At 43.7% G+C, this 13,430-nt stretch overlaps 1 protein-coding gene across 1 annotated transcript in view; it reads left to right on the forward strand.

Moving 5' to 3' along the window:
• The window catches only part of LOC132499087 (antigen WC1.1-like), a 40,631-nt gene that overhangs the window by 19,841 nt on the left and 7,360 nt on the right, over positions 1–13,430 (forward strand). The window contains exons 6-15 of the mRNA XM_060113432.1: positions 5,403–5,498; positions 5,577–5,891; positions 6,975–7,289; positions 10,044–10,085; positions 10,176–10,490; positions 11,097–11,129; positions 11,728–11,865; positions 12,284–12,376; positions 12,660–12,743; positions 13,270–13,416. Of these exons, the coding sequence (XP_059969415.1) occupies positions 5,403–5,498; positions 5,577–5,891; positions 6,975–7,289; positions 10,044–10,085; positions 10,176–10,490; positions 11,097–11,129; positions 11,728–11,865; positions 12,284–12,376; positions 12,660–12,743; positions 13,270–13,416 (1,578 nt within the window). The remainder of the gene's footprint in view (positions 1–5,402; positions 5,499–5,576; positions 5,892–6,974; positions 7,290–10,043; positions 10,086–10,175; positions 10,491–11,096; positions 11,130–11,727; positions 11,866–12,283; positions 12,377–12,659; positions 12,744–13,269; positions 13,417–13,430) is intronic.

Genomic DNA, 13,430 nt, shown 5'->3' on the forward strand with positions numbered 1-13,430 from the left:
CATTAGAGAAATGCAAATCAAAACTACAATGAGATATCATCTCACACCAGTCAGAATGGCTATCATCAAGAAATCTAGAAACAATAAATGCTGGAGAGGGTGTGGAGAAAAGGGAACACTCTTGCACTGCTGGTGGGAATGTGAATTGGTACAGCCACTATGGAGAACAGTATGGAGGTTCCTTAAAAAACTAAAAATAGAACTACCATATGACCCAGCAATCCCACTACTAGGCATATACCCTGAGAAAACCATAATTCAAAAAGAGACATGTACCAAAATGTTCATTGCAGCTCTATTCACAATAGCCCGGAGCTGGAAACAACCTAAATGTCCATCATCGGATGAATGGATAAAGAAGATGTGGCACTTATATACAATGGAATATTACTCAGCCATAAAAAGAAATGAAACTGAGCTATTTATAATGAGGTGGATAGACCTAGAGTCTGTCATACAGAGTGAAGTAAGTCAGAAAGAGAAAGGCAAATACCGTATGCTAACACATATATATGGAATTTAAAAAGAAATGTCATGAATAACCTAGGGGTAAAATGGGAATAAAGACACAGACCTACTTGAGAATGGACTTGAGGTTATGGGGAGGGGGAAGGGTAAGCTGTGACAAAGTGAAAGAGAGACATGGACATATATACAGTACCAAACGTAAGGTAGATAGATAGTGGGAAGCAGCCGCAGAGCACAGGGAGATCAGCTCGGTGCTTTATGACTGCCTGGAGGGGTGGGATGGGGAGGGTGGGAGGGAGGGAGATGCATGAGGGAAGGGATGTGGGAACAGATGTATATGTATGACTGATTCACTTTGTTATAAAGCAGAAACTAATTTAAAAAAAAAAAGAATGTCAAAGGGCGTAAAAGGGATGCAATTCATGCTGACTGTGCTCAGAACTTCAGCAGGAAGCCCATCCATAATCCTCTGGGAGAATGTCACCCAAAGATCTCCCTCCCTGGGCCTGTGGGCACCTCCAATTCCCCGAGTACTTAACTCACACGTACTGCCACTCTCCTGACAGCTGCTTTTGTGTGTTCCCAAGTGTGGAGGTGAAAGCAAGCTCCAGTAAATGGAGTGATCTCAAAAAAACAGACTAGGGTCTGTGGGCAAGGAGGTAACCACAGACTTGAGCTGTAGCACAACATGCTGTAAAACAGAAGAGTGGTTTCCAGCAGCCTGGTGAGTTGTAAGAACCAGAGGAGACATAAAAGCTTAAGATTTCTGCTGCAAGAAGGAGCAAGAAATGTGGAGCAAGTGAGTCTATACAAGGTCCGAGAAGAGTATATACCACCTGAATGTAATTAGTAAAGATTTGATGCGGTGTCTGTTACATCTAAAGCAAAAGCAGCAACGCAAAATTGTGAGGAACTTGAAGAATCAAGGAAAGTAGTCATCACCAAAGGGTCAAAATAACCTTCCAAAACTGACAAAGACACATGTTGATGATGTGGAATTTTGTGATCTAGCTTATAAAGGATCCAACATAGCTGTTCTGAGGAAACTGAATGAGGTACAAGAAAACACAGAAAGACGACTCGATGAAATCAAGAAAACAATAGATGAACAAAATGAGAAATTTAACAAAGAGAAGTTATAAAAAGAACCAAACAGAAATTCTGCTGCTGAAGAATTTAATAAATGAAATGAAAAAAATATGCAATAGAGAGCATCTCTAATAGAGTAGATCAAATTCAAGATAGATTCAGTGACTACTGGATCCAATCTTTGAAATAATCAGTCAGTGGAGAACCAAAGGAATAAGTAAAAAGGAACAAGGATATCCTATGTCATCTATGGGTCTCCATCTAACACACAAATATTAGAGTAATTAGGGTTCTATGAGAAGAGAAGGAGATGCTGAGAGAAAGTTTATTTAAATGAATAATAGCTGTGAACTTTTCAAACTTGGGGAGAGGCTTGAAAATTAACACTGATGAAGCTAATAGATCACCTTATGATCTGAATGCAAAAAGACCTTCTCCCAGAAACACTATAATTAAACGTAAAAATCAAAGACAAAGAAAGAATCATAAAAGTAGCAGAAAAAATATTGAATAAAGTGGAATAACTAAATGATTATAATGTGCTGTTTAAAATTTGAAACTCTACTGGTAACATCCAGGACCAGCTTGTTCACGTTGATTAGGGTTGCAGATTGATGACTTACATATGGTTTGTCCAGGTATGCAGATTGTCTTTCTAATGATCAATGAGGTGTAACCAAATATAAGTGATATTTCTTTACTAGCAAAAACTAGGGAAAAATTGGAAAAATTCCATTATTATAGTGTCAAGACTGTTAAATATGTAGGAAGAAACTAAACAAAATATTTCAAGGCCTTTACTTTGAAAGTCACAGAACATCTAAAAAAAAAAAAAATATATATATATATATATATACCATGTTAATGGATTAGAAAACTCAATAGAGTTGTCAATTCTCCTCACTTGATCTACACAATCAATTTAATCCTAATCAAAATATCAGCAATATTTTTATGGAACTTTCTAAGCCAATTATAAATTATATATTTAAATGGAAAGGAACTGGAATGGACAAAACAGTTTTGAAAAAGAAGGACAAAAATGGAAGTAACCTAACTTCAAGTTTCCTACAAAGTATCCAAAGTAACGTGGACATTGAATAAGGATAGATAAATAGATCAATGGAACGTAATAAAGTTCAGTAATAGATCCAAACCCATGTATAATAAGTTGATTTTCTACAAAGGCATAAAGATATTTCAAAGGAAAATATAATCTCTTCAAAAAATGATTGGCTAACTGGATATCTGCATGGGAAAAAAATGAACCACAATCCTTACTTCACACCATAAGCCCATTCCCCCATCCTCACCCTGCAGAAAACCCCTCAATCCATCAAAATATCTCAAATAAATGATCAGTCTCATGTAAAATTTAATTATAAAACTTGAAGAAGAAAACTAAGAAAAATTATCATGACCCTGGAGTAGGCAAACATTTCCTAAGGCACATAAGGCATTAACCATTAAAAAAGTGAGAAGTGATTTTCATCAAAATTAAAACATTTGCTTTTTGAAAGAAAACGTTAAGCAAATGAAAAGGTACTCAACTGATAGGGAGAAATTAATTGCAATCCGTATATCTAACAAAGGACTTGTATCCAGAATAAGATAAGAATTTATAACAGAAAAATAAGAAAAGAAATACCCAGTTTAAACATGGGCAAAAGATTAAGAAAGACAGTTCCCCAAAGATGATATACAAATGGCCAATAAGTAAATGAAAAGATACTCAATATCATTAGTTATTAAGGAAATTCAAATTAAAGTATAAGGAGATATAAATTCACAAGCTAGAATGGCTAGAGTTAAAGAGACTGACAATTCCAAGTTCTGGGGAAGTATATTGATTTACTAGAACCCTCATACACTGCTGATAGTAATGTGAAAGAAGACAACTCTTCTGGAAAAATCAAGTTTTTAAAGGTAGACATACACTTACCATGTTACCCAAAATTTCTGTTACCCAAGAGGAATGAAAAGATTTGTCCACAAAAAATTTAGGCAAGACAAGTCATAGCATCTTTACTTAAAAGAGCAAAAATTATAAACTACTCCAATTTTCTTTAGCAAAAGAATGGAAAACAAATTATGGCATATTCATACACTGTAAGCCTTTAACAATATAAAGAATAAACTACTCATAAATCCAACTACACAGATAAATCTCAAAGCATGCTGAGTGAAAGAAGCCATGTAAAAAGGATTATATTTTATATGATTTTATTAAATTCTAGAAAAACACAACTAATCTATTGTTATAGAAGACAGATCAGTATTTGCCTGGGGCTGGGGCTGGGGGCTTTTATTGGTTGCAAAAAGCATATAGGAACTTTTGGGGTAATCTTATATATTCTGAATTTTACTTGTGGTAGTGGATACACTGGCACAAACAATCGTCAAAACTCATGAAAACATACTCAAAATAAGGGTATTTTATTGCATGAAAGTTATACCTCACTACAGATGGTTTACTATTTGTCTTTTGTTTTTAGCTTAATTCTACTTCAGTAAAATACCATATTTTTAATGATTTTAGCCCTTTGAAAACTTTTGGATCTCATTTTTGTATAACATGATCAGCCTTGGTAAATGACCCATCAGCCCTCGGAATAAGATGTGTTCTGTGTTTTTTGTTTTTTGTTTTTGCGGTATGCAGGCCTCTCACCGCTGTGGCCTCTCCCATTGCGGAGCACAGGCTCCGGACGCACAGGCTCAGCGGTCATGGCTCAAGGGCCCAGCCGCTCCACGGCATGCGGGATCCTCCCGGACCGGGGCACGGACCCACGTCCCCTGCACCGGCAGGCGAACTCCCAACCACTGCGCCACCAGGGAAGCCCTGTTCTGTGGTTTTGAGAAGCATGTTTGTTAAGTGATACCATTCAAATATTCAAAATATTTACTGACTGGTTTTGCCGGTTTGCTCTATCAGTTACTGAGGCTGATAGAAGGTGGTTTCTGGTTACTGCTGCTGCATAACAAATTATTTCGAAATCTAGTCACTTAAAGCAACCATTTCAGTTTGCATAACACAGATTACTGTGTATTTTTTCTCCAGCTCCCAATCACATTTTCCTCACTTGCTTTAAGTCCTCATTGACAGCATTGCCCAAGCTCATTAGGCTTCTGCTAATAAGCTCCTCTCCCACTTTTAGCTTCTGCCTCTTACTTTGTTCCAAAAGCAATGTCACATGTTTTAGGTGGCATCCCAAATTTGAGCCCTTATGGATACAGATGCTATGTATATGCATATACAAGTCCTTTTGAAGACAAACACTTCATTTGTCTTCAGTAAATACTTAGTAATATGGTGAGTATAAGTGTTTGGTTACTATTGCTACATAACAAAATTTCCCTTAAAACTCCTTTTTATTTTTGCCCGTGATTTGCTGGAATTTGGGAAGTGCTCAGATTGGCAGTTCTGTCTTGGGGTCTCATCAGGTTGCAGTCAGATATCAGCTGGGGCTGAAGTCATCTGAGGATCCAACTGAGTTGGGGATCCAGGATGGTTCATGAACAAGCCTGGCAAGGTGGAAGTTCAGCTGGGTTGAACTGAGTGACCAGAGACCTGCACATGACAGTCTCTGCAGGACGAGAGTCTCAAGAGGGTAGACTTGCCTATGATTTCACAGGAGGCTGCGTGACTTTTCAGACCTAGTGCTGAAAGTCAAGCAATGCTACCTTTACTTCCTTCTCTTGCTTTCTAGGGACTCACGAAGGTCAGCAGATATTCAAAGGAAGGAGGCATAGACCTCACTTCTCAGTGGAGGCAACATCAAAGATTCTGTGGATATGTTTAAAAACCACCAACCCTACCAATCCTCTGATCATTACTGTTTCTGCAGGAAACCAGAGCCAGGTGCTGCCCCAGTGCAACGACTCCGTGCCTGAACTAGCTGGCTTTGAAGCCTCAGAGGAGAGCGCTGCTGCCAACTGCTCAGGTGAGGGGTCCCACTAGACCAGAAGATCCTTCTCAGTCCCTGTGTCAATGCCCCATTGTCCCTTCCCTCTCTCCTCAGACAGCACACAGCTCCGCCTGGTGGACGGGCATGGTCACTGCGCCGGGAGAGTGGAGATCTTTCACCAGGGCTCCTGGGGCACCGTCTGTGATGACGGCTGGGACCTGGACGATGCCCACGTGGTGTGCAGGCAGCTGGGCTGTGGAGAAGCCCTCAACGCCACGGTGTCGGCTCGCTTCGGGGCGGGATCAGGGCCCATCTGGCTGGACGACCTGAACTGCACAGGAAAGGAGTCCCATGTGTGGAGGTGTCCTTCCCGGGGCTGGGGGCGGCACAACTGCAGACACAAGGAGGACGCGGGAGTCATCTGCTCAGGTCTGCGCTGCACATTGTCCCCAGGCTGGAGGAGGGGGTGGGGACCCTGGAGGACGGGGGTCTGAGCCCTGAGGAAGAGTTCCTGAAAGGGCCAGAGAAGGAACTTCGTCCCATGGAGCCCGTCCTTCCAGCAGACGTGAAGATGAGGTGCTTTCACTTCCTCCTGCAGCTGCTGAGGTTCTGGTCCTTTCTTCTCAGCAATAGCTCCTGGCAGAGCTGTTTCTTACAGTTTCCACTTGAAAGCAGGGCTCACTCTTCCGTTACCTTTGGTAGTAAAGTCTCGAGATCCTGTTGCTATTGTAATGAAACCACATATTGAGTAGTTAAAAACACACAAATTTATTATTTTACAATTCTGTATGTTAGAAGTCTGACAAGGGTCTCAGAGGGCTAACATCCAGGTGTCCACAGGGCTGCATTCTTCCTGGAGGCTCTGGGGAGGACTCCTTTTCCCCAGCCTTTTCTAATTTCTAATGGTGGCCTGCGTTCCTTGGCTTGGAGCTCCCTTATTCTACAGACAGCATTCCCTCTTCTGACGATTCTTCCATGTCTCATCTCCTTCTATCCAGTCAGGAAGAGTATTCCAGTTTTACGGATAGTGGGTCTTAGGATGTGATTAGATTGGATTTACTTTGTTAATTCATAATATTGCAGGTTAATCTCACCATCCCAAGGTCCTAGTCTTAATAATTTCTATAAAGTCCCTTTTGAAATATAAGGTATTCACAGGTTTCAGAGATTAGGATGTGGACTTCTCTGGGGTCCATTATTCTATCACCTCACTGTCCACGTCCCTTTCACATACTGTCTTAGAGGTTTTTTTCAGGAAGCAGGATTCACCTCCCCGCTGCTGCAGGTGCCCAGGTTGGTTTTCCTCTCTGTTCATATCCACTACATCATTTTGGTAGAAATAGAAAGACAGACACAAATAGACAAAAAAGGAGAAAGATTTCAGTCTTGTCACCTGGTGGGTGTTTCCTCAGCTGGGTCAGGGATGAGTGGTCACTATTTCTGGAAGAGAGGAAAACCCAGAGCACTGAGTAGGGTGCTTACTGTGTCCTGTTTCCTCCCTTTCAATTTTAGAGTTCCTGGCCCTCAGGATGGTGAGCGAGGACCAGGAGTGTGCTGGGTGGCTGGAAGTTTTCTACAACGGGACCTGGGGCAGTGTCTGCCGCAGCCCCATGGGAGACATCACCTTGTCCATCATCTGCAGTCAGCTTGGCTGTGGGGACAGTGGAACTCTCAACTCTTCTGTTGCTCTTAGGGAAGGTTCTAGACCCCGGTGGGTAGATGAAATCCACTGTCGGAAAACTGATACCTCTCTCTGGCAATGTCCTTCTGACCCTTGGAAATATAGTTCATGCTCTCCAAAGGAGGAAGCCTATATCTCGTGTGCAGGTGACTTACTGTCTGTTTCTGTGTGTCGGTGCCAACCTTGTAGGTCATTGTTAGTGAGATTTTGTATTTTCAGATCTAAGTGATGAGTTTAAGCTGAGTCTACAAAATGAATTTTGGATCAAGATTATTTAATCCACATGTTCCAATATTGTTTCAAAGGGAAAAGTAAAGAAATCTGTGCTGACAGCAGTTTATGTGAAAAATACCACAGAGATTAGGTGCATGTGTTCCAAGTGCAAAAACAACTGGAAACCATGTCACAGGGAGTCTATAATCAGGCTAATTAGCAGGAATGCCAGAGTAGATGCAGCCTAATTGTTGACCTCAGAGTTTGAAGGACTTTCCCGTGGAAGAGGGAGGAGATTCACCAGAGCTGCTCCAGGGGGCAGGACACTGATGACGGATGGAGATTTCAGGGAGGCATGTTTGGGTTCACCCTCAGTATAAGCAGTGTAGGGGAATCTCACCCCTGTGATGATACCCCAGGGAAAGAAAAATACTACCAGGTCAAAGAACACTGGAGGCCCAAAGGAAGGCCAGCCCTCCTTCCCTTATGTCTCCTATTGCCTGTCTCTGTGTCTCTTCCCTGAATCAGCCACATTTGCTACTGCTGGACTTGTAGCATGCTTGGCACTAGGGAATTTGTGTCCTTTCCACTGGTTTGTTTTATGCCTAAAGAAAGACCAGTTCCTTTCTCTTTCATCTACATTACAGAGACATTACTTATTTACTGTAAACAGAGAAGACATATAAAATGTAAAAAGAGGGCTTCCCTGGTGGCGCAGTGGTTGGGAGTCCGCCTGCCGATGAGGGGGACGCGGGTTCATGCCCCGGTCCGAGAGGATCCCACGTGCCATGGAGCGGCTGGGCCCGTGAGCCATGGCTTCTGGGCCTGCGTGTCCGGAGCCTGTGCTCCGCGGCGGGAGAGGCCACAACAGTGAGAGGCCCGCATACCGCAAAAAAAAAAAAAAAAAAAAATGTAAAAAGATAAATGAATCACATCCCATGACCTCTTGTCCATTCTTATCCTCCTGATGTAAACAAGATGAATGGACTGATATATGTTATTTTTCAAATTCCTCCATTATCATATTTATATCCAAACACATATACCCATAAAAGAGTTGATGTTGATGGTGTAGTGTTATTTATTTTTACAAGATTGGGATTCTACCATACACATTATCGTTAAATTTGTTTCTTATCACTTAATAATATATCATGGATATTCCTTCAGGTAGCTCTAACTCTTTTGTAAAACAATGGCATAATATTTCATTATGAGAGGTTGGTACTCCAGTTCATATTACCATTTGCCTGTTTACTGGTAGTTCAATTGTTTTAAAATTATTCCCCTCAACAAACAATTTTGCGGTAAGCATTTTGTACATGCATCTCTATATATTGCTGAGTTTATTACTTAGGATTACTCCCAATGTTGATATTATTAGATCAAAGGGTATATATATATATATATATATATATTAACACACACAGTGTGTTACACTAAATTGTTGTGAGTTTGTTATTGTAGGTCTTTTCCTTCTCTTGTGTTTGCTGCCCAGAGAAGTTCCTTTAGCATTTGTTGTAAAGCTGGTTTGGTGGTGCTGAATTCTGTTAGCTTTTGCTTGTCTGTAAAGCTTTTAATTTCTCTGTCGAATCTGAATGAGATCCTTGCTGGGTAGAGTAATCTTGGTTGTATGTTTTTCCCTTTTATCACTTTAAATATGTCCTGCCACTCCCTTCTGGCTTGCAGAGTTTCTGCTGAAAGATCAGCTGTTAACCTTCTGGGGATTCCCTTGTATGTTATTTGTTGCTTTTCCTCTGCTGCTTTTAATATTTTTTCTTTGTATTTAATTTTTGATAGTTTGATTAATATGTGTCTTGGCGTGTATGTCTATTTTCTTTGTCTTCAATACTTTTATGTGCTTTTTTTTTTTGTTCTGTGGTTTTTATCTCTGCGTCCTCTTAATATAGTTTTTTCTCAGTATATTTATTTGTGTCTCCTGGACACTTACTACCTAGCTGTTTTTCTACTTATCTATCTTTCTCTAAATTCTACTTGTTCTATTCCTTTAAAAAAAAATGTCCTCTTCTTATAGTAATCTCTTTGCTTGTCCATATGTCATACTGAAAAATGGATAAGAAAAGTTTAGAATCTGTTATATAATTTCATTTTTAAAAGTATAAATGTAATATTGAATACAAATTACTTCTGTGATTCTGGACTTATTATTTTTAAAATATCTCTTCTCTATTACTGTAAATCATTAATTTTAATTTGTATATCCTTTATTGTTTTACTTATTAGCAAGAATTCAAAACAATTGTATTTCATCTATTCATTCACTCATTAAATATCAAGCCCTTATCATAGTATTCAGAGAAAGTTCTCCATACATCCTTGTTGAATGAATGCATACAATGTGCAAGGCACTGTCTTAATAGCCAAAAAATGAGTAATATATGCAAGGTCTTTCCTCTAGTGGAGCTTTCATTCAGGAGTGTGCTTGTGTGTGTGTGGATGTCTGTGTATGTATTTGTTGTGGGATGTGGAGAGTGATAAACAGGTAAAAACGTAAAGTTACTTCAGCTGGTGATAAGATCCAGTGAATGCCTCATCCCATTAGATTATGAAGCATGTGTTTTCACTTGTCATTTGGACTGAGGGAAGGACCTTAGACAATTTTGTGTGGGGACAAGACCACCCCCAGCTGTCCCTGATCCAGCACTTCCCATTGTTTACTTCTGCAGGAAGGAGACCTAAGAGCTGCCCAACTGCTGCCCCCTGCACAGGTACGCAGCCCCTCCCTCATCCCCTGTGGCTCCCAGGGGCTCCTTCCTTCCCACCAGGGGCAGTAACAGGAGGGGCTGCTGTCTTTTCAGACAAAGAGAAGCTCCAGCTCAGGGGAGGAGACACCGTGTGCTCAGGGCGGGTGGAGGTCTGGCACAGCGGCTCCTGGGGCACAGTGTGTGATGACTCCTGGAGCCTGGCAGAGGCCGAGGTGGTGTGTCAGCAGCTGGGCTGTGGCCATGCCCTGGAAGCCGTGCGGGGTGCAGCATTTGGCCCTGGAAATGGGAGCATCTGGCTGGACGAGGTGCAGTGCGGGGGCCGGGAGTCCTCCTTGTGGGACTGTGCTGCGGAGCCCTGGGGGCAGAACGACTGCAAGCACGAGGAGGATGCTGGAGTGAGGTGCTCTGGTCAGTGGAGGGGCTTGGCTTCCACGCTGCTTGAGCTGGGGCAGTGCTGGAGCAGTGCGCTGGGCTGCGGTGTGCTGGGGAGTTTTTGTTTTTTGTTTTTTGTTTTCAATTTTTTAGATGTTGGGGGTAGGAGTTTATTAACTAATTTATTTATTTTTGGCTTTGTCGGGTCTTCGTTTCTGTGCGAGGGCTTTCTCTAGTTGTGGCGAGCGGGGGCCACTCTTCATCGCGGTGTGCGGGCCTCTCACTGTCGTGGCCTCTCTTGTTGCGGAGCACAGGCTCCAGACGCGCAGGCTCAGTAGTTGTGGCTCACGGGCCCAGTTGCTCCGCGGCATGTGGGATCCTCACAGACCAGGGCTCGAACCCGTGTCCCCTGCATTAGCAGGCAGACTCTCAACCACTGCGCCACCAGGGAAGCCCGCTGTGGAGTTTTTGTATTCAGATAGCATCCAGGTACTGTAGCTATGACCTAGGAAGGGGGAGCTGGGAAGATTCAACACTGATGCTGTGGTGACTGAGCGGTGATTTCAGGGCTCAGGAGGGAGAAATGGGCTCCCATACATTCTTGCCAATTCCTGTGCTCCAAACTCCTGTTTTTCTCTTTAGGTGGAAGAACAACATTGCCCCCCACTACAGCAGGTACTGTGCTACAATCCCTGGGTAGGGGAGAATATTCAGAGTCTTGGGACCTGTTCTGTGGACTCTCTGGCAGAATTAGCCAACTCAGGAGAGGAAAGATCCTGAGAAGCCACTGGCTGGTAGGGAGGAACCAGAGCATTTTCCTCGGAAAACATCCCGTGCCTTGGTTCACGGTGCCAGAAAGTTCTCATGCCCGAGGCCCAAGGGACGCTGGTTCTTGTGTTGCAGAATCTAACTTTTTCCTACCTGCCCTTGAGTGTTGAGTGTTTCCTACCTTCCCTAGGTGCCAGTCCCAGGACTTGTTTGATGCTCTGGTCTCATAAAGCCCAAGGGGAAGGGATGCAATTGTAAGCTGGGTACTCAGAGGCTGGGTCCTCAGCAGGGAAGCTCCTTACTAATCCCCAGCTCTCCCTTGGGCCACACTGGCTGGAGTGGTGTTGAATTATCCCAGGGCAAGACCTAGGGGAGCCCAGTCATTGTCAGTCCAGTTGTGTCTCAGGCTGGGACTTTACTGTCCAGTGCTCCCTGGAAATGTTGGCATAGGGAGTTTCTCTGTACCCATGACCTTCTCCAAACCCTCTTGCCTTGTTATCCTTAGGGACCCGACCAGGCTCATATCCTATCCCTGGCATCTTCTCCCTGCCTGGGACCCTCTGCCTCATCTTGGGGGCCCTTCTCTTCCTGGTCCTCATCATCCTGGTGACTCAGCTGCTCAGATGGAGAGCAGAGCGCAGAGGTGGGCTGCAGGGGGTACTGGGTACCATGGAAAGTGCGTGGAGGCAGGAAATGGGGCCAGGTGGGAGGAGGGGAAACTTGGGCCAGGTCTTTGTTCTTTCCCCCTTTAGTCTGCAGAACTCCATCTGCTTCATGTTAAACTCTAAAGGCTGAATACACAGAGGTTCTTAGGACTGAGGTGTGAACACTCATAAGTCATGGCCTCTTCTGTGAGACCAGAAAGAGCTGGGGCTGAGCTGCGGACTCAGAGTCAGACAAAGGCAGAAGGTGCAGACATGGTACCTGGGGTGGGAGACTCTACAGAGGTCCTGGCAGCCCTGAGGGCTTTTCCACATGTGAGCATCGGGGAAATGAAGGGTTAGCTTGGGGGCCCCTGGTGTCTAGGGTGGCAATCTCTGACCTGCTGGTGGTTTTCTCAGCCGTATCCGGTTTTGAAGATGCTCTTGCTGAGGCCATGTATGAGGAGCTTGATTACCTTGTGACACCGAAGGAAGATCTTCTGGGCAGGCCAGGTGGGTATCTCTGCCTTGTCCTCCTGGGACCTCTGGTTGTCAGCCCCCCACTGGCTGTGAGCCATATTCTCAGCATCCACAGACCCCACATCTGCTCCAGGCTCACAGAGGCAGCCCCTCCAAAGGTGGCAGGCTGGCCGCTCCAGAGGCCCTGTGAGTTTCCAGCCTCCCTCTAAACTGCAGAAGTCAAGCCTGTCCCTGCATTTCTTCTCAGGCTCACACAGGTCCCATGGGAGTGGGGAGGGTCATTCTGTTTTTTGTGTGATGGTTTTCTCCACATTAGGGTTTCTGTCAGATGACTCTTTGACCAAACTGCCATATGACACTGGGGATGGCGAGGACAATAGCGACTACAAGTCCACTCCAGGTAGCAGAGGTGGACCTGCCTCAGCTGGGTATTGAGGGTTTGGGAGAATTTCCCTTATAGAAATGAGATGCAAAGGGAACAATCTTCCTTTGACTGGGACTAGAGGGATCCCTTGAGTCCAGATGGGGCCCATCCTCCCCCTTCCCTGGCTGATCTGCAATGTCTCAGGTTGGGGCTGGGCTCTCTGTGTCCAGAATCACACTCATTCGGTCACAACAGGCACATATTGTTTTAAAAATTAATATCTGGAAAGCATAATTTGTTGGAATATTTTAGTAACGCTCATTGGTGTAAAGTTGCTTTGAGATATATAGTTTTAAACAAGAAATATTGAGATTTTGAACGTCATTTTTTTGGTTTATGGGCACATCAAAATGAAACATGGCCTTAGAAAAAATCTGTTGAAGCAAGGAGTGACTGGTGCCTCTATTTCGCAGCTCAGAAACTTTGGGTCAGAAGGGATCTTAGGTATTTCCCAGGCCAACCCTTTTATGTGGTTTTATCTGACCCCCTTTTCTGCCCCTAGAACCACCAGAGCAGAAGACTGATGACGCTGGTGAGGGTTATGATGATGTTGAAGAGGTGCCAGTGCCTGGGGCTCCTCCTGCCTCTCGGAGGAGTGAGGGGGAAGTGCCCCCAGAGAAGGAGAATGGGGTGAGGGTCTCTCAGACAGGTGAGTGGGGTTAG

Source organism: Mesoplodon densirostris, chromosome 11 (assembly GCF_025265405.1).
Source record: "Mesoplodon densirostris isolate mMesDen1 chromosome 11, mMesDen1 primary haplotype, whole genome shotgun sequence".
NCBI lineage: Eukaryota > Metazoa > Chordata > Mammalia > Artiodactyla > Ziphiidae > Mesoplodon > Mesoplodon densirostris.